Consider the following 27,475-nt stretch of genomic DNA (forward strand, 5'->3'; position numbering starts at 1 on the left):
TCAAAACAAATATCTATGATATGGGAAAAAACGATATCGAAAATCTCAAAAGCGGTGTAAGTTAAATCTGTCCCGAAAAACTACTTTTTGCTGTGATCGCCGGACGACAAAACTTCCTTCTGAAGAAAGATTGGAAACGTCGAAACAAATCTGGCAACGCGGACGGAATCTTCGTTAGAAGTCCCGAATAGAAAAAGTCTTCATCCATTGCTCGAAAATAGGGTTTCGAAGCAAAGAAATTAGCGTCGGCGGACATCCGAAAAGTGAAACCTATCGTGCGTACAGTCCAGAGTTCCGAAATGAAATGCTGGTCGAAGTAAAAATAAAGAGAATCTTTAAATTTTCCAAGAATTCGAAATATCGCCTAAACATTGCTTTAAAAGCGAAATTAGCCTATTCTGGACATGCTCGCCATAAGGCAGGTGTGCAGACGACTCGCACTAGCTCCGAAAGAAACAACGCCACATTCCTCGAGCAATTCCTGAACTTTCTTCTTCATTAATCTTTCTCAAATATCAAACTCCTGTCACACTTACACTGATTCCACGCGTGAGTCGGAAATTAACTTGTTCCGAAAATCCGGGTCTTACACTAATGAGCTCTTTGAGCTTCTGGATATTTTCCTTGGCTGGTTGGTTTTGTTTTCAGATCAGAAACTGAAGGAGAAGGAAGGCCAAGAAGCATGGAATTGAAGGAGGGGTTAAAGAGGCTTGAAGAGGAGTTACAAAGAAGCTAAAAAGTCTTTCCAGCGAGCTTGAAGCGCCTAGGCGCTAGTTATATTTTTTGAGCCTTCTGGAATTGGCGCCTAGGCGTTGGGAATTGGCGCCTAGGCGCTGGGAACCTTCCATAGAGCATGTTTTCAGCTGGAATTGGCGCTCAAGCGCTCTGAATTGGCGCTTGAGCGCCCAGACTCGCCTGTTTTTCCTATAAATTGGTTTTTAGACATTTCTCTTGGAACCTTTTGTCATTTATCATATTTTCATAAGTTAGAAGAGAGGGTTTGAGTTCTGGAGCTTGAGGAGCTTTCTCTAAGCCCTATGTTTCAGGTTTCATCTTTATCTTCTTGTATGGATTTCATAGCCATGTTTGGCTAAAACCCCTTTTGCTTTGGGTTCTTTGTAAGACTTATGATGTTTTAATCTTAAATCTTATTTCTATTCACGAATCTTCTGAGTAAACCCTTGAATCCCATATCCATGCTTTATGTTTCAAGTTAGAACATGTGCTAGCTTTATGCTTTTCTATAATAGAACGGAAGTTTGTTATAGATTAGGGACTTGTTGTGGGATTACCTCTTCTATGCTTGCTACTAGGAATAGAGGAAGGGTTGGGGTTTGTTGGCCTGAATTGCATGCTTAATGCCTTTAGCAAATGATTAGGTTATCAAGGAATTGTGCCTATCTTTTGGCTTGAGATAATTTTCTATGCGAGGCATCGATAGATGATTGATTAGGCTGGAACATCAAAGAGAGACCCAGAGTTTTATGGATAGAATAGGTTGATTAGAACTGAATTAGTTAAACAAGAACCCAAGGCATGCTCACCATTGTCCTCACACACTTATATTTCAATTGCTTGTTAATTAATCACCAAAACAATCAACCTTTAAAACTGAATTTTACTCGCTTTCCTACCGTGAACTCGAGGCTTAAACTGAATTGCCACACCAATTCCCTGTGGTTCGATAATTTAAAATTGGGTAGATTCTGTACACTTGCAGATTGACCAACAAGTTTTTGGCGCCGTTGCTGGGGAATTGTTTGTGGTTTTTGGTTTAAGTTTTTAGTTTGTGGTTTTATTTTAGTTTTGAACTTGTCTAGAATTGGTGCTACTAATATTTCTCTGTTTTAGTGTCATACTTTCAGGTTGCTCTCGAGAGAGACATCGTCATGGGTGGTCGTATGATAGAGGAGGAGATGCAAGCCCACATTGAGGCGAGAATCCAAGAGGGGATCACCCTCCGGTTACGTGAACAAGAAGTTGAGAATGCCAACCGGTCTCTTCGGGAACTCACTTCAGCTACTATGAGTTTTGACTATCCCGGGAGCATTGTTTTTCCCGAGGGAGTTGGAAACTTTGAGTTGAGACCGGCATTCATCAACTTGGTGAGCCAAAACAAATATGGTGGAGGTGCTCTAGAAGATCCACATGCTCACATGGAGAAGTTCATCTGGAATTGCAACACTTACCGGGTGAACAATGTTCCGGCGGATGCAATTCGGTTGAGCTTGTTTCCATTTTCTTTGAAGGACATCATTGAGGAATGGCTGAATTCAAAGCCTCAAGGGAGCTTCACTACTTGGGAAGACTTAGCAGAAAAATTCACAACAAGGTTCTTCCCAAGAGCTCTTTTGAGGAAATTGAAAAAAGACATCATGAATTTTGTGCAAATCGCTGAAGAGAATCTCTATGAAGCTTGGGAGCGCTTCAAGAAGCTCTTGAGGAAATGCCCTCAACACAATCTCACCCAAGCTGAATTAGTTGCAACATTTTATGATGGTCTACAATACTCTTGGAGGTTTGGCCTAGATGCGGCTTCAAATGGCGAGTTCGATGCTCTTCCCCAACAAGCGGGGTATGACTTAATAGAAAAGATGGCAGCGAGAGCCATGAACTCTGAAAATGATCGCCAAACCCGAAGGAGTAAGCTTGAAGTGGAAGCTTACGACAAGCTCTTGGCCTCCAACAAGCAACTCTCCGAACTAATTGCGGAGATTCAAAATCACATAAAGGCAACCAATTTGGTCGGTGCTACAGCAGCCAAAGTGGAGTGTGTGGCTATTGGAGGGCCCAATGTTAGTGAATTTTGCACCATTACTAGTCAGGGTTTCCGAGGTCAAAGCTCTGGTCTTTCTCAACAAGTCCAAGAGCAAGTTGGTGAAAATAATGGTGGCAAGAAGAGCTTAGAGGAGCTATTGGAGAGTTGCATCAACCGCATGAACAACAACCATAAGAACCAAGAGGCGGCTATCAAGAACTTGGAGAACCAACTTGGCCAGCTAGCCAAGCAAATTGCCGAAAGGCCTCAAGGTAAATTTCCTTCCGATACTTTCCCCAATCCCGAACAAGAAAGTGCTTCTGCTATGACTACTAGAAGTGGTAGAGTGTTGAATGGGTTAGAAAAGAAAGCAGAGGGAGAAAAGAGTGAGGAGGAAGGGAGTGTTCCTATTAAAACTAGAGTAATGAATGATTCTATTCCTGAACTTAGCAAAGTTCCATTTCCTAAAGCATTGGCTAAAGGACATTTTAAATAAGAGAAGGAAGTTGAGTGAGGTTGATGAAACTATTATGATGACCGAGGAGTGTAGTGCCATTTTGCAAAGGAAAATGCCTAAGAAGAGAAGGGATCCTAGGAGTTTTACTATCCCAGTGAAGATTGACGGGTTGACTGTTGTTGAAGCCTTGTGTGATTTGGGAGCGAGCATCAACTTGATGCCGCTTAGCATGTTTAGAAGGCTGAACTTAGGAGAGGTCACCCCGACCATGCTCTCCTTACAAATGGCGGACCGATCCCTAAAAACACCTTATGGGATCATTGAAGATATGATGGTTAAGGTTGATAAGTATGTGTTCCCAATTGATTTTGTGGTGCTAGACATGGAGGAAGATGCTAAGATGCCTCTCATTCTTGGTCGACCCTTCTTAGCCACTGGCAGGGCGAAGATCGATGTTGATAAGGGTTAGTTCATTCTCAGAGTTGGTGAGGACAAGGTAAGACTTTTGGTTTTCAATCCTAATTTGCAAACCAACATTAATGATGGTTTTGTTTGTGATATGATCAAAAGCTTGTCCAGGTCTTCAAAGGAGACCCCCAAGGTAAGTGAAAAAGATGTTGAGCTTAATAAAGTTCTCATCAAGCTTGTTAGTGAAAACAAGTATGGGGGGTCTAAAGATGAGAATTTCCAAGCCCACATCGCCCGGTTCACACAAGCTAGTCACCTTGTTAAGATGGAAGGTGTGACTAGTGATGAGCTCAAGATTAAGCTCTTCCCTCACTCCTTGAAGGGGGGAGCAAGGATTTGGTACAATGGTTTAGATGATACCCTCTCTTGGGAGGAATTGTTCCAAAGGTTTTGTGCAAGGTTCCTACCTTGCCCATGTGGTAAGAAGATTGATGGTAAGGAATTTCCTTCCTAACACCAAAGGAAGGAGAGTCCACCTAGGAGTATAACTTAGGACTGCTTGGGAGACAACCCAAGTCTTGTTTTATTTCGCTTGTTTGTTTGTTGCATTTTGTTTGAGGAGAGAGCATGCAACTCAATAGCGGGAGGCGGTTCTATAGCCTCCGTGCTTGACTTGGAGAGGAGGTGTATCTCTTTCCTTTAAGTTAATTCATGCATTTTTAGCATATTTTCTCTTTGTAGAACTTTCTTTTCTGTTTCATCATGCATAGTAAGTTAGAGTCGTTTTGGGGTCTTTACTTCCTTATACTCACATGTTGTTGCTCGCAAGTTTTGCTCTCTAACGTGTTGCTGGTTTTGAAAATGTTTTTGTGAATACTTGTGTTGTCTTTTGGGGATGAGTGATTGCATGCTTTGGGGAAGAGAGGAGGAGACTTCGGTCTTCCGAGTGTTTCTTATGGATAGAGTTGATGTGAGTCCATAATGGTCCATCTTTGACCCTTCACCATATAATTTATCTGGAGGATCCTGTCTCACTCGTACTTCTTGATTCTGTATTGATTTCACTCTTTGCATGCTTTGTGATACTTGCACAATTCTTGAGACTTGTAGGTTTTTGAGCTTCAGAGTTTGTTGGCTTGAACATTTGTCCCTAGTTGTCCTTTTTGAGTTTATTGAAGATTTCTTTGTTAGCCAAATGATTGGGATGGATGATAGGTTGGATTTTGGGGAGTGTTGGTCCTTGCATTGTGTTGGAGCTAGTAATTAAAGTTGGGAATGTCTCTTGCCCCAAATGTAAAAAAAGAAGAAAAAGAAAAAAAAAAAAAAGACTCCTAATCAAGTTGGAGTTGAAAAAAAGAAAAAATAGAAGAAAAGAAAGTTTAAAAAGGGGTCAAGAGACTTGTGCTTAAAAAGTTTGTTGTTAAAGCTCCGGGGTTACTAATAGGACCACACTCAAGATGCTTGAAGCTCTAGCCTTCCTTAGGGACCAACCACCTTGTACTTCACCAAGCCAACATTTCAACCCTTTGAAGTCTCATTGACTTTGTGCATGTTTGATCTCTGTTGCTCTTGAGTGAATGATATCCAGAACCTATGAACTACTTGTGTGCTCAATGCACTTAATATATATCTCACCCTAGGAATTTTAGATCTATATGCTTCTCATGATGAACTCTACACTCTCCTTTGTCTAAAAGTTGCATGAAGTGGATTGTTGAGTCTTTCTTTTGGAACCAGCTGTAGTTGCTAAATCCCCTGCTTTTGTGTGAAGTGTTCCTTGTTGGGCACTTGTTTTGGGAGCATTTCTTGCGCTTGAGGGCAAGCGAGTGTTTTTTACGCTCGAGGGCGAGTTGTCGTTGAGTATAGTGGTGTGATGACCCTAGTTTAGTAGTGTTTTTAGGGTCATTTCTTTGTTTGTTTTAAGTCTTTTTGTTGAGTCTCATGTAGTGTTTCATGCATTTTTATCTTTCTTTGAGTCTTTACTTTGTTTTGGTAATTTTGTAGTTTTATAGGGACTTTTCTTGCATTTTAAGTAAGTTTAGGACTTGCATGATTTTCTTATGTTATTTGAGGGTCCTCTTTGCTAATGAGCTCTTTGAGCTTTTGGATATTTTCCTTGGCTTGTTGGTTTTGTTTTCAGATCAGAAACTGAAGGAGAAGGAAGGCCAAGAAGCATGGAATTGAAGGAGGGGTTAAAGAGGCTTGAAGAGGAGTTACAAAGAAGCTAAAAAGTCTTTCCAGCGAGCTTGGAGCGCCTAGGCGCTGGGAATTGGCGCGTAGGCGCTAGTTATATTTTTTGAGCCTTCTGGAATTGGCGCCTAGGCACTGGGAATTGGCGCCTAGGCGCTGGGAACCTTCCAGAGAGCATGTTTTCAGCTGGAATTGGCGCTCTGAATTGGCGCCTGAGCGCCCAGACTCGCCCGTTTTGCCTATAAATTGGTTTTTAGACATTTCTCTTGGAACCTTTTGAAATTTTATCATATTTTCATAAGTTAGAAGAGAGGGTTTGAGTTCTGGAGCTTGAGGAGCTATCTCTAAGCCCTATGTTTCAGGTTTCATCTTTATCTTCTTGTATGGATTTCATAGCCATGTTTGGCTAAAACCCCTTTTGCTTTGGGTTCTTTGTAAGACTTATGATGTTTTAATCTTAATTCCTATTTCTATTCATGAATCTTCTGAGTAAACCCTTGAATCCCATATGCATGTTTTATGTTTCAAGTTAGAACATGTGCTAGCTTTATGCTTTTCTATAATAGAACGAAAGTTTGTTATAGATTAGGGACTTGTTGTGGGATTACCTCTTCTATGCTTGCTACTAGGAATAGAGGAAGGGTTGGGGTTTGTTGGCCTGAATTGCATGCTTAATGCCTTTAGCAAATGTTTAGGTTATCAATGAATTGTGCCTATCTTTTGGCTTGAGAGGATTGTCTATGCGAGGCATCGATAGATGATTGATTAGGCTAGAACATCAAGGAGAGACCCAGAGTTTTATGGATAGAATAGGTTGATTAGAACTGAATTAGTTAAACAAGAACCCAAGGCATGCTCACCATTGTCCTCACACACTTATATTTCAATTGCTTGTTAATTAATCACCAAAACAATCAACCTTTAAAACTGAATTTTACTCGCTTTCCTACCGTGAACTCGAGGCTTAAACTGAATTGCCACACCAATTCTCTGTGGTTCGATAATTTAAAACATGGTAGATTCTGTACTCTTACTGATTGACCAACAGAAGGTCGTGAGCATAAGTCGAGTAGGGGATGACTTGCTAGTTGAAGGTGGATTTTCTTGTTTGTAGCTCTCTTGGGGGTTGCTCACTGGGGTTTTGTTGATTTTGAGGTTTGGTTTCTTCAATCCTTTTGTATTTGTTAGACTGTTTTTTTTTTTTTGAGTTATCTTTCCTTTTTGCAGAATTTCACTATCCTTTAAAAAGTTTAAAGAAAAACTGTGCATGTCTTTTTAGTTTATTCATTAATATATATATTTTTCTTTCTAAAAAAAGTTGAACAGAAACATAGTCAGTACTCAGTAGTCACGCATATTTGAAGTACTTTAGTAGGACATACTCTCTCACCTTAAAGCATAAACATCTTTTTGTTTAGCAAATTACCCATTGAGAAATTGTGGCGGATAGTCCTCAAAATACTGATTTTTTTTAGAATTTCAACTTGTGTTTTCCATTTTTAAGATTTTCAAAAATCATATATATATATATATATATATATATATATATATATATATATATAAAAGTCACATTATAAGAGAGGGATAAACTGAATTCTAGTATAACATAGGTGCTCACATGGACAAAAAACATAACATACAAGGAGAAAAAAATTGAGAAGTGTGAATAACACTCTCTTATTCGTTAGTTAAAATTTATGTGAATCACACTAATTTGGAAATAAGACTCATAATATTATTAGTGGACCTCACGTAAATTTCAACCTAATAAAACTTAGCAATATTCTATAATTAAAATTTTTATGCAAGCCTAAGTTGCTGAAGGGATGACTCCACATCGATCAGATGGCCCCCATTTGCTTCCAGGGAATCTTTATAGGTCTTCCCACAGTATTTTTGAGGGTTTTCATCATCAACAAATTCTATACCCGGGCTAACAATTTTGTCCAACGAAGGTCCATGAAGGGTGACGACAGAGAACCTTTGCACCTTATTGTTGTCAACAATAACTCGATGAATATGACTTTTATATTTCCCATTGGTTAAGATCTACAATTAAACATGCATATATTAATTAGAGAGGAGAGGCAGGTGCAAATTGTTCAAATAACAACGCACAAGATATTAGTTAATCACAAGTAAATATATAATAATCCATTTAATTTGTTTAAGATTTTTTAACCAAAATAAAAACTTCATTAATAAAAAATTACTTTTAACAATATGTTAGGTGTTTGAATAATTTAGTATTTTATTTTCTAATAATCAAAGTTTTAATATAAAACCCCAATTTTAGTATAAAAAATGAAATAATCACACTAAAAAAAAAAGAAAAAATACACTTTAAAAAATAATAATCTTACGGGCGATTCTATGATGAACCATGTTAGAGACGTATATATTCAATAAATATGTTTCCACTACTTACACTTATCACATGATTTATATTATATTTAATATGTGCTAAAATTAATTAGCAGAGTAACTATTTTAACTTGTGAATCATATTTTCTTAGTCCACAGTAGACATAACCTAATTTAAATAAATTGAATATAAGTACCTCAAGATGATCACCAAGTTGGATGAGTATGCCGCGACTAGGAATATAAACATTGATCCACTTTCCTTTATGTGATAGGATTTGTAGACCACCATTTACATCTTGCATGAGGGTAACTACAAAGCCAGGATCAGTGTGTTCAGGAATACCAACAGCACTCTTGGATCTAGAATTTGGTGGGTAAAGATTCATGGCCATTACATCAAACCCTGAGTTCAAGTTGAATGCCTTTTCTATGTATGCTTCTTCAAACCCTAAGGTTTTTGACACTGCCCTTGCCAATCCACCTACTATCTTTCTCATTTCTTTGGAATATTCTTCCAAACTTTTGCTGATGCACAAAATAACCAGAAATCAAATTAAATGAAATTATATGGATCACATCATAAAAACTATAATATAATTAACTATATATATTAATTATATGGGGACCGTAAAGTGGTCGTGCCATGAACATTTTATTAATACATGTTATTTATAATATGATGCTTATATCCTAAAATTTATCAATGTGCAAAGAAATTTTTTTAACCTGCGAACCAGATTTTTCTTGATACATAATAAACAAAGCCGTGATATAATAATTAAACCCTAACAAACGAGAACACATAATATATAGATTTAATACCTTAGATTTGATGGGTTGGAAGGAACGTGGTATTCAGGATGAGAAACAATCTTGAGATATTCCCTGTTTTCTTCAGCACTGGAGTTTAGATCCCATCGGATTTTATCTGGTGAGCCCCTTTTACAGTAGATCTTTCTGTCTTCAATTGTTGTTGGATCAAAGAAATCAGAAACCTCATTCAAAACACAGTCAAATACTTTATCTGGGATGGTATGGTTTACCAGCTGCATGCATGCTCCAAGTATTAATTGATCATATATATGTTTTGACATTTTGTTATATGCCTTTGTATGAGCCAAGAAAAACATGTCATTTACAAGCTAAAAATAACTGTTTTACAAATGAATTTTAGAATATAAGAAACATAATATAAATAACATATAACAAATGTTAAAAACATGATTTATGGGTGAAACGAGTTCTTGAAATTGTATGTTGTAGAACTGCCCTTGGCTTGTAGTATATATAATTTTCAAACAAGTGTAATTAACTTCAAAGGAAATATAGCATGTAAATGGCATACCATACAAGGTTTTTAAGGGTCTATTACGTTTTTTCAGAATCTTTCCACATGACCATTATAAAAAATGTGCGTCTAGGTGGTGAGACGCAGAATCGAACAGGCACTTAGTGTGTATTTGGTTTCAAATCTGAAGAGGTCAAACGTGGATCCAGAAATTCAAAAGCAACTATTTCTTACTTTTGTAAACGTGGATCAGGGCCAAACGTGGATCCTGAATGAGTTTTCTAAACACACACTAAATTACATATCTCAACCTTATTTTTACAATAATAGTAAAAGATTATTTTCTGTTTCTTACAATTTTGAGAATTGTGAGATTAATAAATCCGATATTTTTTTTAGTTATTTGGATTTGGAGGGCTAGAGACGCATAAACCACAATTAAAAGTTAACCTAAACATGAAATAGATATATAGTAGTATAAAAGAGTTCAAGAGAGTTACGTAAAAGAAACCATATTCTTGGCATGCACGGCGGAGGTATTCAAGAGCAATGAGTTTCTGATCAGAGTCATCTGAGAGCAGTAGAGAGTAATCAACTGTGGGAATTTCATCATCAGAAGCTGAATAAGAATCAACATGATGCTGGTCTAAAAAAATTTGAGAAAATTTATTGGAATAAATTGGGGAAACTCCCAAATCAGGCAGAGAAGAATGTAATTGGGCTACAAATGATGATATTTCAGCCATTAAAAAGGTAATTAAAGAAAGCAATTAAGATTTCTATATATGCTGAGATACATGAACTTGTGTTATACCATCTATATATAGGAGTATTGCGAAGACAAAAAAAGTTTGTTGTATGACAAGCACACCCAACTTGGCATTTGATATTGTCCTTTTTAATTTCAAATCAAATACTAAAAGGGAAGTATTCTGCTCACATCCAAAATTAAATTACAACCCGAGACTAAAAACTAAGGATAAAATAGAGAAACATCCCATACGGGTTAACTAAATGACTCATGAGAAAGTTTGGGTTAAATAACCCATCATCCAATCACATTGAAGATAAATGAGGTGAAAATAAATTAATAAATAAAATATAGAAATTTCACCTCACTTATCTTCAATGTGATTGGATGATGAGTTATTTAACCAAAACTTTCTCATGAGTCATTTAGACAACCCCATTTGCATATGGATTAGATAAAGGAAAAAAAGTTTGTGGAAAATGATGAAATAAATTCGTTATTAATTTGTCATAGGATATATTTCATAAAAGATAAAGTTAATGTGTGGTTGTTAGTTCATTCTATTTCTTGATTATTACTCCCTCCGGTCCTATTTATAAGCATGAAAGAGAAGAAAAACCTTGGTCCTTTTTATAAGAACCAAATGAAAGTTTGAGCTATATTAATTAATTTTTTCCAATGATGCCCTTATTAATTCTAACTTGTAAAATGTGTCTCATTAATTATTCTCTCTCTTTCCCACTTTCCAACACTAATAACAAAGGGTAATTTTGGAAGTTTATTTTGATTTAAGACAAATTTAATGCATTTTATCTAGTTTAACTACATTTCTTAAACTATGTGAATTTTTTTTTTTTGTTGCTTATAAATAGGACCGGAGGGAGTAGATTAGAGTTGATGTTCGATCATCACCCTTAGAAAATAAATATTCATTTTAATTAAAATTAAAAATAAATTCCTCCTATGTGACATAGTGTGATAATTAGATGTCGGTGTAAATTGTTTTACACTATGAATTAAACCAAAATTCGAACTAAATTTACATCCAAACTAAATTTACATAAATTTGCGGAGCCTATATATTAATCTCATAAGTTATATACTAATCGCTTATTGGGAAAGTGAACAATTGTCATGACTCATATCAACTAAATATTAATATTATAAGTTGGTTACATTATTTATTTCGGTAGCATATTGAATAACTATGTTGATTCCAAAACCGCTAACTGGTTTCAGTTCTATGTTCTTTAACAACCAAGTTTTTTTTTTTTTTGAAATAACAACCAAGCTTTCTATTTGGTATGTTAGTAAACAATTTCTTTTTAGAAATAATTTAAAGTACATTTAATTATATATTATTGATTAGGAAAATTCTATGTACATTCAGGCACTATGTTTTTTATTTGTTATAAAATTTAATATTTTATATACCTTAAGGGAATATATGGAGCATAACAAACTCTCGTATTTGATAGGTCTCAGGTTTGAACCCCGTTCTGTTCAAAAAAAAATAGGTTTGAACCCCCGTTGGTCCCGTTGAGGTGAGGTAAATCTAAATCTTCTGTAAGTAATTTTTAGCCCAACAACTTTTCTTGTCTTAAACTCGGGCGCCATCCCCGACCTATTTGAAGAGGTTCAAGTGTAGATCTATTACATTTAGTAAGGTAGCAAGGATGAGGTGATCATACATTTCAATCCCTACAAGTACTACTAATTACTGATAGTTCTTCCCTGAAGAAAAAAAAAACCATTGTCGATGACCGGTACGTGATGAGAAGCTTGGTGGTAGGGCGTGGTGGCGGGAAAAGTTTTTTTACGAGCTTTTAACACATGGGCGTGACAAGAAATCCTACACGGTTTTGGCTTCTTATTTGGGCTGGTTATATCTACACAGACATTTGCTTGACGATTCGACCACTGCAATTATTGATCTTGAAATTGAGAACAACTTATTAAAATTTAGGCCTGATTCGACGGTGTACGTATCCGTAGAGACATTCTACGACTATATCCTAGAGTTGATAGCTTGTAGAATTCTTCAAGTGCTATTTTTGTCATTTTTCATGTTTTTCTTTTGTTTTCTATTTTTCCTACTTTTGACCTACCTATTGCACATTTAGTATAAAATAGTGAGTTCTGGAAAGATAAACAATATTAGAAGGAAAAAAACCATGAGAAATTCACAGTAAAATGTATGTATTTTAGACGAGCATCAATTTGATCTTGATGGGTTGGTTCCTTCTGCAACACTTGCTCAGATGGAAGAATCAAAAGAGTTCATCTCGAGGTAAAAATTAGACAAAAAAAGTTCATCAGTTTAGCTCAAATCAAGCTCGAAAAAAAATCATTTCTTCTTATGAAACTATTTCCTAGAATTCTCCTTCCTCACACTTGTGTTGTTGTGTTACACATGTTTGTATTCAGTCGATGTTGAGTTAGTTACTTAGTTATCTTTTGTAACCTTCTATTCAGTTAGTGATTTAGAAGAATAGGAAATTATCTCTTTTTTAGGTAGGTATCTTAATAGATACGTTTATTCTATTTTTTTATCTTTCATTTTAATCAGGTTACTGAAAGTGTATTTGTTTCCACCCAACTTTAGGACTTTAATTGTTAAGCCTTTAGAGTTATAAATGGGCTAGCCACAATAATTTTTAGGGTGAGCTCTTTAGTGAATAAAATTTGAGATTTATTTCAAAATGTATTCTTAACTTTAGGACTTTAGTTGTTAAGCCTTTAGAGTTATAATTAGGCTAGCCACAATATTTTTTAGGGTGACCTCTTCAGTGAATAAAATTTGAGATTTATTTCAAAATAAATTCTTAGCATGAGTGTGTGAGAATTGTGAGGCCTGTTTCGGAGCTTTGATTTATTAGGTATGTTTTTTTTTTATAAGCAATATATATTATATTGAAGTGAAACACAAGGGGTACTTCAACCCAATACAAACAAGAAAAAAGGAGGAAAGAAAAAAAGTAGTAAAGTTACATGGTAACATCATAGAACCTACTACTAGTAGAAGCCCACCACCCACCTCTCTATGGAGACAGATTAAAGAATCATGCCTCATTAAAACCTTATCAGAAAAAACCCTTAGGAAAATCAGGGAAATTATTTAAGGATAGTACCTAAGTGTCTCCGTTGTTTTGGGATTCCTCATACTTATAAGTGTGGCGAGGGGTACCGAGTGCATACCTATAGTTGGGGTCATCCCGCCGGAACACTATCATATCACTCTAATTAGGTAATTTTCTTTGATGAAAATTTGAATGATTCTTTTTCATAATTTAACAACTTTTTATGAAGAAAACTAATAATTTAACAACTTTTTCTGACATTATTATTATTATTTTGAATGGTCTGACATTATTATTATTAAAGAAGAAGTAATGATAGCTGGACAATAAGTGTCTATTGTCATCCCATAATAATTTAACACGAATAAATTTATGTTTTTTATTAACACTAGTTAAGTTTTTTTTTTGTTGACAACCAAAGAAGACTAGTTAATTAGAACCACCCATTCATCTTTTAACAAAAACATTGAGAGACTGGGCCTACCCTTGTTCCCATTGGATCCGCTACATTGACCTGAAAAAAGTTCGGTATTCTTTTTCTAGTTTGAGTGTAAAACAAAAAGACCAATATATATAACAAGGCCAACTTGACAAATAAGGTTACAAATCATGTGACGAAACGACACAAGAGCATTGCCGGCTCCCAACGAGGAATGAAAGAGAACATAATATAACAAGATCCACTAGCTTTTGTTTATTAGCTAGTACATTTTTTTTTTGAAAGCAACTAGTACATTACATTTTATTAAAGTTGTGTTTATTGACAAAAAAACTTGTTCATTAAAAGAATTGAATTATTTTGGTAGAAGAAAATATAAAAATTGAAAAATGTTCTTTTTTTTATAATGCACATGACATGTCTTATGTCTATATATTTAGTTTGTTAGTTGCTCAAGGTTGAAGCATTGATTTAGTACCTTAAGGCTTCGTTTGGTAGAGTAGAGAGAGATAGAGAAGAGAGAAGTTGAGTAGAGAGAAATATGTGAGAAATATAGTAGATTTAAGAGATTGTTTGGTATGGTAGAAATAAAGGAGAGAGATGATAAATAATGAGGTGGAAGAGAGAGAAAAAGTTAACTTTTGATTAAAAAAATATTATTTCTTTTTTTAAAGTCAGAATGCATATTAGTGGCGGTTTAGCGGTTCTAAACCGCCACTAACTGCTACGAAAATGAAAAAAAAAATAAAAAAGCAACCTAGCCTGATTCTCTTCGCGTTTTGCGAAGAGATAAAAAAGTTGAAAAAAGCCACCCTCAAACTCTCTCTCACCTCCATCATTACATAACCAAATAAAGAGAGAAACTCAATCTCTCTCCTATCTCTCTCTCTTCCCTCAATCTCTTCTCCATCTCTCTCCTACCAAACAAGGCATAAGGGTGATAAGTTGTTGTTGGAACTAGTTCCATATGCTTTTTATCGGTCAATATGGTTGCCTCATAGCTAGTGATAAAAAAAACTCCATAATAAAGAGTTTGATTTTAATTTTTTTGTTGATAGAAGGTGGTGCTTGCATATGTGAGAATTATGGACCCAGGCTCAAAAGGAGTGTGACTAGAGACAAAGCCCAGTTTATGCAAAAAATATTCGACCAAAAAAAAACGCGGCTTAGTCACACAGTGAAAGGACACAAAGTTTGGAAAAAGAAGGAACTACACATAAAAAGATCTAGGGTAAACTACTTTCCAGAGACATTATCTCCTTGTCTAAAAGGGGCAACACCACAGAGGTAATGTTGGGGTTCAAAGGCATTAGATGGTTCGAATCTAGCAACAAAAGAGCGATAACCTGAGGCAAAGTCCCTGGCCTCCCCCTAGAGAGGTGGCCAGGGTGGGTGGGGGTGCTAGAGGTCAGACATTTGGAAGCAGATCGGTACCATGAAGATCTGTCGTTGTGTGGACTCGAAAATTGTGTCCTCTCGCAGCCCAGGTAAAACCCACAAATCCAAAGTGTTCTTTTATTGATAAGAAGGTTGCAAAGATTCTCAGGTTGTACGCCATAGTTATTGTTTTTCTGAGGGCCAGAGCCTTAGCCAACAAGGGAGTAGGCGCAAGAGCACAATCGGAAAAGCCGTATCTGCTGACTACGATTGAATCTTGAGGGTTTAGTTCTAAAGTAATACAAATAAGGAACAAAACCTTAATCAAATTTGGCGTTGTTGCCAAAATATCTTGAACCTTTATCTCCGACAACGACGCCAAATTTGATAATGGTTTTTTCCTTGTACTACACTGGAACTAAACCCTTAAAATTCAACGGTAATAAGCATATATGGGTTTTGTCGTCCTCTAAGGTGTAATACTTGTTCAATAGTTATCAACTTAAATAGTAGTTGCACAATAGTTTGATGTTTGCTTATACATGAAAATATAAATGAAAAGCAAATAAAATGATAGAGAAACAACAAGTGTGGTAATTTCTTGGGATTAGACTCCATTAAATAACATTTCTGCATTCTAGTGATTCAAACACATAACATATTCAACCCTGTCATTCATCTACACCAGTTCAACCCTACGTCATCGATGTCTCACATGAGTGGATATCAATAACTCCCTACTCCTAAAAATTGATGTCTCACATGATTAAGAAAGAAAATTATCATGAGTTTTGAGTGTTTAGTGACTAACAAACTCAACTTTATGTCTAGCAATTAGAATTATTAAGTGATGAACTCTAGTTCGGACTCAAAACATTGTAGCTTCCGCTCACAAGTTGAATAAAGCAAAATGTCATAGGAGATCAATCTAAGATATAACATGAAGATAAAGAGGAAATCACGAAATCATATATCAGAAACATGCTTTGTATTGAAGATGACGAACACACTATCGTGGGTGCGGTCAAAGTAATCCTGTAATCAAACTGATAAGTGCAGTACAAGGTGTAACACCACGATCGTTCTCTCCAGGACTCAAGGGGATTATAAACCGAATTCAAAGATGAAAGTAAGTAAAAGAGGGGTTGGTTGATTGATTATCAAGAGTAAAATAAAAGATTGGATTATCAGATGAGAACGTTAGCCTTCAGGTTATAATAGTCAAGTGCAGCAAACCTTCATCGATCATAAGAGATTAATTCAATAATTATTCAAGTTTCCGAGTGTAAACTCAACTCACAATCGTGGGTTAGAATCCTAGATCCTCTACTGGACGATCGTCCAGAATTTGATTTGTTCAAGTTAAGAAAGAGACATCGTTCCCTCAAAGTACAAGAAGACTCTTCAGAGATAGGATCCTCAAAGCTAAAAACAATCAGTGTTAGAGATCTACATACCTTAAAAACAGTATTCGCAATCGCTTCAACTTATTCACTCTCTTAGATAAGACATAAGACATTTAGACCAGAATAAGACTTTGAATTCAGACGTCATGAATAGAAAGCATGTTCAAGCAAGAGTAAAGATCATGAATAAACTTGAATAAAAAGAATAATTACTATTAAGAACATAATCTCAGGTATGCAAACACATGAAAATTAAGAACCCTAAGACTAACAAAAATGTTTAGTAAGCCATAAGAAAAATACTAAGAAATAAGGATTAGAAGAGGTGAGGTGAGTTAAGGTGTCTAACACGAGTCTCAAATAGCCTACTTATACTAATAATCAAATTTTTCCATCAAGAAACTATTCCTTTCTATTTAAATCTTTTCTAAATATTCACAAAATCGGGCCCACATTGGAGTAAGCTGCAGAACACTTCAGACACTTGCGGGTTCCAAGAAAAAATTCTAATATTTAATTGAGGTAAACATGAGAGTTGTATATCTTTAAGTAAGCTTCGCAGGCCTTCAATCAGAACCTGACTCGGAGTACTGTACCCCAAGATACGATCATTTTAGTGCAGGCTGATCCAAACTCACAGGATTAGCGCATAAGAGATAAGGAAAGAATAAATGAAACCTGTTCTGGACCTAGATCTCATATGAAGAAGAGACCTTATCCAAAACCCTAGCAGACAAAGCTAGGAGAAGATAAGAATGTAATATATTAAAGAAGATCCTTTTTACAATGAATGACCTCCCCTTTTATAGTGGGATGGTCCAATATCCTAATGTTATACTAGTTGGGCCATTGGGCCTCAAAAATCCTCGGCCCATAGAGTTGGTCGCCCTATGGAGGTCTCGCCTAGCCGTCCTATAGTCGCGCCAAGGTCTAACTCTGGGCGGATCCTATCATGAGCAGGTCCCGCCCAGTCTACAAGCCCACAAGACACGCGCCCGAAGTATGATGGGAAAGTGTCTTAATTGTCTCAAGTCTTAATGAACATATGTCGCCCATGGATGACTTGTTATAGAGATAACCCTTCGATTGGCGGTTACGGCCAACACCCCAGGATGTCCCCCCACAACTAGCCTTCCAGGCTACATTGCTCTAATCTCGACTTGGGCAATAAAGATCGCCCTCTATAAAGTATATAAATCACTATAAAGCATATAGGTCGCCAACATGGCGTCATAAACATACAACCCGCCGCAAGGGGAAACTTATATAATTAAGTGCCAACAGTGGCATAATAAATTACAACCCGACCAAAGGGGTGACTAATAATCATAAGCGTCACCGAACCGTCCACGCCTGAGGAGGTGGTCCGCCAGATGGTGAAATCGAGTTTGGGAAGTATCTGACCAGCCCACAAGCCGACAAGACACTGCGTCTGAAGTATGAAGGCAAAGTGTCTTTACTGTCTCGCCTCCCCATGATTGCATGTTGTCCCTCAAAACTTGCCATGAAGCTCGCCAATCAAATCATGCTCACCTCTCTAAAGTAGATCGTCACGCTTTGTGTGACCTATTACCTGTCTTTCACATGTGTCAACTTGAAAATAATGATTAGCTTTTCCAACAATTATAATCATCATGCTTAATCGCCTCTTTATGGCGAATCATAGAATTTTGAACGCTTTGGGCGTTGCTCTTTCTCTCTCATCCATCTTATATGAACAAGAAAACTTGTATATTGGAAATTACATATCAAATAAATAGTTAAACAATCAAATGTGAATAATTATATTCTTTAATCTTGTCACCTTGAACTAAGCAACAATTCTTTTAAGCACTTAACCATATTTCAGTCATTCCAGAAAATGCAAAAATGTGAAAGTATAGAAGATGCCAAACCATGCTTTCTTTTACATCGACTTCCCTTTCTTATAGGTCGCCTCCTTTCGAATGAGTACATCCCTTCTTTGGAAATTGGGCGTGTCTTTTGCCCGCATTATTTCATTTGAGGATCACCTGCAACAAGAGACTCAAACCCTTTGCCAACTTCTCTATTCTTTTTTTTTTAGTGCTAAATTTACCGAGACTTGGCTCGCCATGGTGAGGCTTTACATTCATTTGCTCGATTTAAATTCGAGGCTTAGGCACATTTTACTGGCCTTAGTCCTTTTACAGACGGGGCTTGGTTTCTAGTGGCCACTAGAATTGCCAAGGCTGTGTATGCTCAGTGTCGACGCTTTCTTATTGCGAAAGGCTTACACGTGGTAGCTTGTACCTTTGACATTTTGTCATTGTGCACTATAGTTTGGAAACAAACAGAATCAACACCCGCCCATGGGCGACCCGAGATAACTGCAATTTTCTTGTTTTCTTCTTCTTCTTTTTCTTTTTCTTTCTTTTTTCTTTGCTCCTTTTGTTGTTGTTGATATATCATGTTACAACTTGTTGTAACAGGAAGGGATGCCTCAATTGCATCTTCCTTTCCTTTTCCTCAACCTACTTGCTTATCAACATGTTACTTAGCCCGCCCATCTCACATTGCTCGTCAACAACATGCTATAGGCGAGCTCAACAACTTCTCTTTGATATTACATGATATTTGGTATGAGGGAAATTTAGAATATGTCATTAAAGTGATAGCATGCCATTGAATTGATCTTCCCAAAACATGCTAATTCTTGGTAATCACATTTGAAGATAAGCATCATGAATAATCTTTAGAACAAAAAATCAAAGTCAGCTAATTAGATATGCAAACTCAGCATGCCAAATTAGTTATTTCCAACATTTACTTCTATCATATCAACATAATGTACATTGCAAGAGATGGAGCTCACCAGCATTTTATAAAAAGATTGAAGCCACATGCTTTCCACATTCCACTAATTAGTTTGAGAAAAGATACATGATCATTTGAACTTCATACATAAAGTGTAAAGACTTAACCACTTTGTCAACCACTTATTCTCTTCTCTAAGTTCCAATCCATAACAAGCATAATAAAGAGACTGTTACACAATAATGGAGCTACAACAACACCATTCTCTATAACCTTACTTTCAGATTAATCAAACCACTCTTCTTATCCCTCTTTTTTGAAAACTGAAACAAAATCAACATCCTCTTAAGGACTTTCAAAAGCAACACCATTTTTAGATGTTCTAAGCAATTTCACATGATATAAATTGAAAAGAGAACATGTTACACATTTCATTATTGCATGAAGTAAAGCATTCAAACAAAGCCTCAAAGCGAAATTCATCTCCTTGTGAGCATGTCAGCAAAAACTTTATAGAGCCAATGAATAATCCTTTTTGTTTTTATGTCACTGGTGTGCAGTTATGCAATATTTTCTCATAGCTTCTTGTGATAAATTATGTGCGGAAAGAATACAACCCTATCCATTGATAACATGTTTCTGAAAATCAGTTTGTTATCCTATAATCACACAGCACAGTGAAGATGACAGCCCACATACTAACAATTAATTCAGTAAGACATCAAAGAGTTCAACTCTTCATAAGCATCTAATAATATGATAATTTTCACTATTCATCAGAGGGAACTAGTTTTGAGATTGTGCTTACTTGTCTTGCAGTCTCAGTTCCCGTTTTTAGTTGTTATGCTGGTTTTTTATATTTACTTTCCTCAAGCTTGTCCTTCATAAAGCTCCTGCAGGAGTCCAGCCAAGGGTCTAGAGCTACAAAGCAGTGGATAAGAAACTTCTATGCCAAAAAGGAAGATTAGTGTGACGATTGAACAAAGATCTATAAATCATCACCTGTATCACACATTTATGATTCTTAACATGTTGAAAGTAGTGCATAACTTAGCGATAACTCAAAACACCACTAAGCAATTAGTAAGAAAATAATGGAGAAAGATTGAGGAGCACATGCCCCATGTTTATGAACTGATTATCAGTTCCAGATGTTACTCTTCACTTAAACTATTAAAATCAGCATACCTCATAAGGTAAGTTACCCTGTTTGCATAGAGAAAGGCAATATGAATTTTAAGATCAATTTTCCCATAAGTCAACGAACATGCTTAAATATATTTCAGGATCTTATATCAGACATCACAATATATTTTCTAGTAAATTAAATCAATCGCAGTTTGGTCTTTCAATTATAAAAAGTCTCATTTTTCGTCCCCAGCTGTCCATTGAATAAGCATGTAAGATTCAAGTGTCACTTTGTAAAAGCACAGAATAAAAGAGTAACATCAGTTCAAAATTCTGCACAAAAGCAAATGTAAGGTTCTCTTATTAAGTAAATTTCTGTAGTAATCTTCCATATTCCTCATAATGAAAATATTTAATATCTTTGCCTAACAGCAAGTGTGAAAGCATGGACAAATAAGCAGATTTTACTGCAGGTGTATGATAAAGTGCATAAGAGGAAGTTTTTCTTTTTTATAACATGTGAAAGAGATAAGAAAGAGACCTCAAGAGACTTCAAGGACTCCCAAAAAATGAATGCTTCTAAAGCTTTCTAGTGAATAATAGCTTCAATAAATATGAGTGAACTGACTTATAGATTTTAAACTTTCACATCATGGAGAGCATTTGCAGATTAATTTTATGATTCATATGATGTAAAATATGAAAGAGTTTATGAAACTTTGAATTCAGAAAACAAAATCTAAGCATAAAGCAATATCATTTTTAAAGTTGATTAATAGAGAAAATGATGTTAATATCACTTAGAATTGTGTGTGCTTTTCAACAATTCAAATGATGCTCAATTGCAACTAATCATGCCAAATTTTATGCAATGTTCAATTCGAATAAGCATGTTATCAAAGAGTGGTTATGCCTAAAAAAGAATTAAGAATATAGAACATTCCCACTTGCTGCCATATGCATTACTAGTCAGAACTTCAAGCTGCTAAAATAATATAAGGCCTAACATCAAAGACACTTGAATGCTAAATATATCTAGCACAGACTGCATGTATGGAAGCATAATAAAGATGATACTGCCCTGACTCATGATGTCAAATCACATTGTTCAGCATTTTTCCCTCTTCTCTCCTTCATTTTCACATTTAATACACATGCTAACTCTGAAATTGTGGCCTCAGAGTAAGCCAAATCATCCACTTCTTCCACCTGATCTGTCATGTCCCTCAATAGGAGAAGTTATTAAGTGCACTCAAATGCAGGTACATTAGTTACTATAAAATCCAACAGCAAGCAAAGTTATGATAAATAACTTCATGTACAGAGAATAACTTCATGTATAGAGAATAGGACAAAGCATAACTCAATTTTCCAAACAGTAAATCATGTTAGTATCAACTCTTCTTTATTAAAAGATAACACAAGCTTGAGTGCTACAAGTGCAAACTTAGTAGTGTATATAAAGGTAAGTTAATTATAAACCAATATAAGTAAATTCATATTTCATGCATTCATTCCCTTAAACTAGCAGTGTGCGCAAAATATTCAGCACTGATACTTTCACTCATGCAATCCTGATAAATAATAGATGACACAAGAAAAAGGAGCACCCTTCATCCATTTGGTATTACAAGCAGTCTAAAGCTACTTTCTTTTTGCAAGTAAAGACAACAAAGAATCAATAAGTAACACTGTGAAAATATTAATCTAACAATTAATAATTAATAAACTTTCCAAAGTATGAGGTATATCAACTTGAGCAACTGAGCAATATCAAAAGTTAATAACCTTTCCCTTCATTTGTTAACTTCTGCAAAGGATGACCTCTGGCTCCACATAAATTACACCATTCAGACATGAATAACATCAAGTACTATAAATGGAACCATAATTTTAAAAATTCAGCAAATATGAAACTAATAAATCAATGTTCACAAACATGTTTGCTTTCCACCTCACGTGTATTGAAAAACATGTGTCACAGTCAATAACTCAGCTGCAATAATAATAAAGTGTGGGGTAACTGCAATAGCTTCATTGCATTTATGCTTATTCTTACGACTATTTTGTAGAGAAACAATTCAAACTTATACAAGAACCATGGATAACATTAAATAAGATTATAACACTTGTGTCAAATCATAAAAACATCTTAAAGAAAGAAGAAACTTATGACTTGATATGCATGTAGATCTTTCAGGCCTTGATGGTTCAGGTAAATACGAAGCATCATGATGTTAACAACACAATTTAGCAATAAAAGACATTCTATCCCACACACAAAGCACAAATTACTATTGTTCTTCATTTAACTCCTTTGAACTCACAGAGAATATCCAGCAAATACATAATACACACTGAGATACCTCCTTCAAACTCACATTTCCTAATCCCAAATTTTCCTTCACAAACGAGCAAGTTTACTCATATGTATGGAATCCACGATAAAGCATCACTTTCAGAACCCACTTTCATTGACACAAATTATCAAACGGGTGGGGTACAGGAGGAGAAAAGAAAGAGAATACCATAATCACCAAGTACTTGAATCTCCAACGGGTTTTGCTGAAACCCCATGAGGGAAAATCAACACAATAGAAGAGGCATGTGGCATTCATTAAACACAAGAGGCAAGTAATTTAATTGCATCTTCCAATTCATTTAAATTCAACAAACAAAACCATTTTAATGAGTTTGAAAACTATCATGCTAGTATCAATGCATATTCATCTAAAAATAGATCAAATGGGACAAGCTATGTCATTTATTGAATCCAAAATATGACAAAAACATGACAGAAATCCAGCATGATAGAAGTTTCTATAACTTGTAAGTGAGTCACGCACATGTTATAATCAAAAAGGTAATCTGACTCAAGCAAGGGAATCAAATCATCATTGATATCACACACTCCAAAAGCCATATCAAGAATATTAAGAGGAATTGAAAGAGAGATTGATCAAACCAGGATTTTGTCTCAGTTCCAGATTTTTCGCTATTCAAGACTAGCCATTTTTTTGCTTTAGATGCCCTCGCTCAGGATGCATCTTTATCAACCTCCATTTCATCAAGTAATTGGTGCCTGTTTCTTTTGTGAGATGATTTCCTCGCCTCTTGCTGGGTGAGCTCCACTCCCTCTTATATCATCTTTTTATCCTTATCCTCTTTTTCTTAATGTTGGAAACAAAGCTTAAAGACACTGTGGCTATTATAGATGAATCCTTACAGTTTCTGAACTAAACAGCAAAAACACAATGTTAGATACCTTATGATCAGCCTAAGCTAATTTATCTAAATCAGAATCATCCACCATCAATTCAGTAAACATTCATCCAAGGTGCAAAGCTTCATGCTTCCCAAAACCCGAACCGAAAACCATGTTGCATTTAACAGAATTCATGACAGGATAATTGGTAGTGCAAACCAAAACTAATAAGTATAGATCAGCGTAATAGATAAGCAAGAAACAAATTTCCCTTTTGAATATTACCAATTCTTTCCAAACCATTTTAAAAAGAAAACGGATTCAAATTCAAATGAAATCAAAGTTAAATGTTTTTCCAGAATGGACAGCAAAGCCTTCAAAAGTTCTAACAATTATCCTCCGAAATATAGTCCTGGATCGGGCGGGTCATTACAAGCTCGTTGACCCGCCCGGTAAGGCCAACACTAGGTTGATTAGGACGTTGACCCCAGCTTGAAGATGTGGGCCCAAGTTGTTTTGTCTTGTTATATTGTACACATATGCATTTGTCTTATTCAACATAGGGATTTGGGCCCTGCATGTAAGGCCCAAATCCATGAACATTCTAGATAAAGATAACTCCTACTATAAAAAGGGTGTCCTCACCTTGTACTAGGGATCTTTTTTACCATTTATGAGATAATTTCCTTATATACATATTGCATACTTTATTTTAGCTCTGCTAGGGTTTATCAAGGGTACTTTATTCCTATTGTTATACCTTAGACCAGAACATTGACGCCGTATGTGGCTCTTACTCAGTGATTGTTCTTCTGCTGACGTGAGAGGCAGTTTATTCTTTGATGGAGACACGTTCTTGTAGTGGGCGGGCACCACGACGTCGTGGTGGTGGCCGTCACAGTGGAGGCAGAAGCCAGGCACATGCGCTTCAGCACAAAATGGAGGATGAGGCTTCCTCCGATGGGGCGTCAGTGGCGGTGCGATCTCACGCGACCATGACGCAGGACAACCCGGAACGGCCGGCCGCGCCAGTTAGATCAGAACTAGATCTTAAGGCAAAGCTTCCCACTCCGGAGACGGATGATCCACATGTTGAAACGCCAGTGCAAGCAAAGGACCATGCACCTGGAGCCTCATCTGCGGAGCTAAGGCAGGTGTTGGACACTATTCAGGCGGTTCAACGTCAGAATGAACACTTACAGGCTCAGGTAGAGTATCTTGATCAAATGCGCGACTTAAGGCGTGGACAACGTGTGGATGCTGAGGACGTGGTGGATTTTAAGCCCTTTGCGGCCATAGTCGCTGTAGTTGAGATTCCAGAGCATTTGCAAACTCTGACTTTGGATATGTATGGGGGAGATACCGACCCAATCGATCATTTACGGTATTTTAATACTAAAATGGTCATTGGCGGGGCGACCGACGCTGTGAAGTGCAGATTGTTACCTTCAACGTTTAAGGGCGTGGCCATGACTTGGTTTATTAAACAACCTCCATATTCCATTTCCAAATTCACTGATTTGTCAACTAAGTTTCTAACACAATTTTCAGCCAATCAAGCACAAAAGGCAACCCCAACTGATTTATTCAATATTTGCCAACATGTGGGCGAGCGTATCAAAACATACATGGCTCGATTTAGCAGAGTTTCAGTGCAGTTAGAGGACGCCAGTTCAGACGTATGTGTGGCGGCCTTCAAAAATGGGCTCAGATGCGGCTCGTTGAACAAAGATTTAACTAGAAGGCCTGCCAAAGATATGATGGATTTGCGTGCACGGGTACAAGAATTTATCTTGGTTGAACAGGATGAGCAAACTAAAAAAGATAGGGACAATTGGCGGGCTCAACCGGACGTTTCATTAGAAAAAGGCCGCGCTTCTAAAGAACAACGTCCCGCTCAAACACCGCGCCAGCCAAGGTCGGCGCCTTATCCTGCAGGCAGACAGGGGCCACAAAGTAACACTTGGCATCGGAACAATCAACCTGCTTCGGTGAATCCGGCGGTCCAAGGAGGAAATGCTCCCGCCCAGGGTCATCAAACCAAATTGAACGCCCCTCTCAGCACAATCCTGCGAGCAGTAGGGCAAACCAACGTAGTCCAATACCCAAGGCCACCCAGGCGACCTCCTGCGAACGTGGACACAACAAAGTGGTGTGAATTTCATAATGCCATGGGACACAATACTGATAATTGCTGGACCTTGCGCAAGGAGATTGAACGACTGATCAAGGCGGGGCATTTGTCCAACTTTGTCTCAGGAGAAAATACACAGCTAGAAGCAGTCAAAAACACTGGCGGTGATTTGTCAAAGGGCAAGGAGGTAGTTGAGGAGTTGGGAGTACCCGCCGGGTCTTGCTCATCAATCGCAGGGGGATTTGGCGACGGGCGTGTATCTAGCAAAGGAAGGAAAAGATATGTCGAGGCAGTAAACTCGGTGCACCACGCTTACGAGGGGGAATGTTGGCTGAATCATACTCCTATTACTTTCTCGCCAAAAGATTTTGATCATGTCATTCCGCATGATAATGATCCAATAGTGGTGACTCTGCGCGTAAATAACTATGTTACTAAGAAAGTTTTTCTAGACCAAGGCAGTTCTGCAGACATCATATATGGCGATGCATTTGAAAGAGTGGGCTTAAAGGAGTCAGACTTAAAGCCATATACGGGGTGTTTATTTGGATTCACAGGCGATCGGGCCAAGGTCCGAGGCTATGTGGAATTGGACACTGCTTTTGGTGAGGGCGAATATGTGAAGAAATTTCAAGTAAAGTATTGTAAGACCCAAGATTTTAGAATTAAATAAATAATTAATTTCCAACTCACGCATAGGATTATGTGTAAGCGTGAGAGGAACTTGACTCGTGTTTAATGTTTGGATTAGCGTTATGAAGAAGAAGGTTCATGAAATGGTTAAGAATAGTTATATAGTCGCTACAGCACGAGTTTCATTCACTTCCGCCTTAGGGCGAAAACGTTAGTAAACGACTAATTTGCACTTAAAGACACGATGGAAACTAATTCCAAAAATCTTCAGAGAAATGTTAGAACTTCTCGTAATCCTTCCATGACAAGCGTTTCGATGCGAAACCCTGGAATGCACGAACGTCCGATTCTAGTTCTCGAAGGTTTGCCGAAACTAAAACCCTGATAGCTCAAGAAACCTAGAATAAACGGTTGATGAAGACTTTTTCTATTTGGAGCTTCAACCGAAGATTCCACACGCGTACACCCATTTCTTTCAATGTTTCAAATCTTTCTTCAAAAAGAAGTTTTCTCATCCGACATCAACTGCAAAAAGTAGTTTTTCGGGTAAAATAGATTTACACCGACTTTAGATCGTTGCCTTCATTCCAAGAAACCTATTTTGAGTTCTGGAATTCTGTCGCCAGAACCTATCTTAGAATTCACAGAGGAATGCGCAGGAAAAATCGGAATCGCGAAATTTTCATTTTTCCGCATTTTCCATTTCCTATAAATAGCTTGAAAGAAATGAAAAAGAAAACAAAAACCTCACCAACACACACACCCAAACCCGTGGCCAAGGAGGAGAGGAAGGGAGGAGAGCTTTTCGCTGATTCTTGTCTGATCGTCGCACAGTTCGTTGCTACGCGTAGGCCTCAAGGTACTGATGTTTTTCCTTACCTCTGATCGTAAATTCTGTCGCTTTTCTCTATGTCTTTCTGTGCTCTAAGTTTTGAGCTTTTTGCAAAACTATCCAAATAACTTCATCTTTCTATCTAAATTTCTTCCCTGCGTGCCCAAGAGCATGTTTAGCGGATTATATTTCGCGATTCTCGCCGAACTGCCGCCGAGTTTCAATTCTGCTTGAAATACCCATTTTT

General features: G+C 36.9%; 1 protein-coding gene, 1 long non-coding RNA gene and 1 other non-coding gene across 3 annotated transcripts; all 3 read right to left on the reverse strand.

The window, feature by feature from the left end:
• Nucleotides 1-2,357: 2,357 nt before the first annotated feature.
• Nucleotides 2,358-2,464, reverse strand: LOC130734738 (small nucleolar RNA R71). The gene has a single exon (XR_009018083.1). It is a non-coding gene; the product is annotated as a small nucleolar RNA R71 (small nucleolar RNA).
• Nucleotides 2,465-7,398: 4,934 nt separating this feature from the next.
• LOC130731788 (2-oxoglutarate-dependent dioxygenase 19-like) lies at nt 7,399-10,259 on the reverse strand. Its single transcript, XM_057584009.1, has 4 exons — nt 9,969-10,259; nt 9,003-9,226; nt 8,375-8,705; nt 7,399-7,862 (listed from the first exon to the last, which is right to left on the reverse strand). The coding sequence occupies exons 1-4, from the start codon at nt 10,212-10,214 to the stop codon at nt 7,614-7,616; spliced, it is 1,050 nt and encodes a 349-aa protein (XP_057439992.1). The 5' UTR covers nt 10,215-10,259; the 3' UTR covers nt 7,399-7,613.
• A 7,002-nt stretch (nt 10,260-17,261) lies between these two features.
• On the reverse strand, nt 17,262-23,982 carry LOC130734391 (uncharacterized). Its single transcript, XR_009017927.1, has 2 exons — nt 20,105-23,982; nt 17,262-19,619 (listed from the first exon to the last, which is right to left on the reverse strand). It is a non-coding gene; the product is annotated as an uncharacterized LOC130734391 (long non-coding RNA).
• Nucleotides 23,983-27,475: the final 3,493 nt, after the last annotated feature.

This window comes from Lotus japonicus, chromosome 1 (genome assembly GCF_012489685.1).
Source record: "Lotus japonicus ecotype B-129 chromosome 1, LjGifu_v1.2".
Lineage (NCBI taxonomy): Eukaryota > Viridiplantae > Streptophyta > Magnoliopsida > Fabales > Fabaceae > Lotus > Lotus japonicus.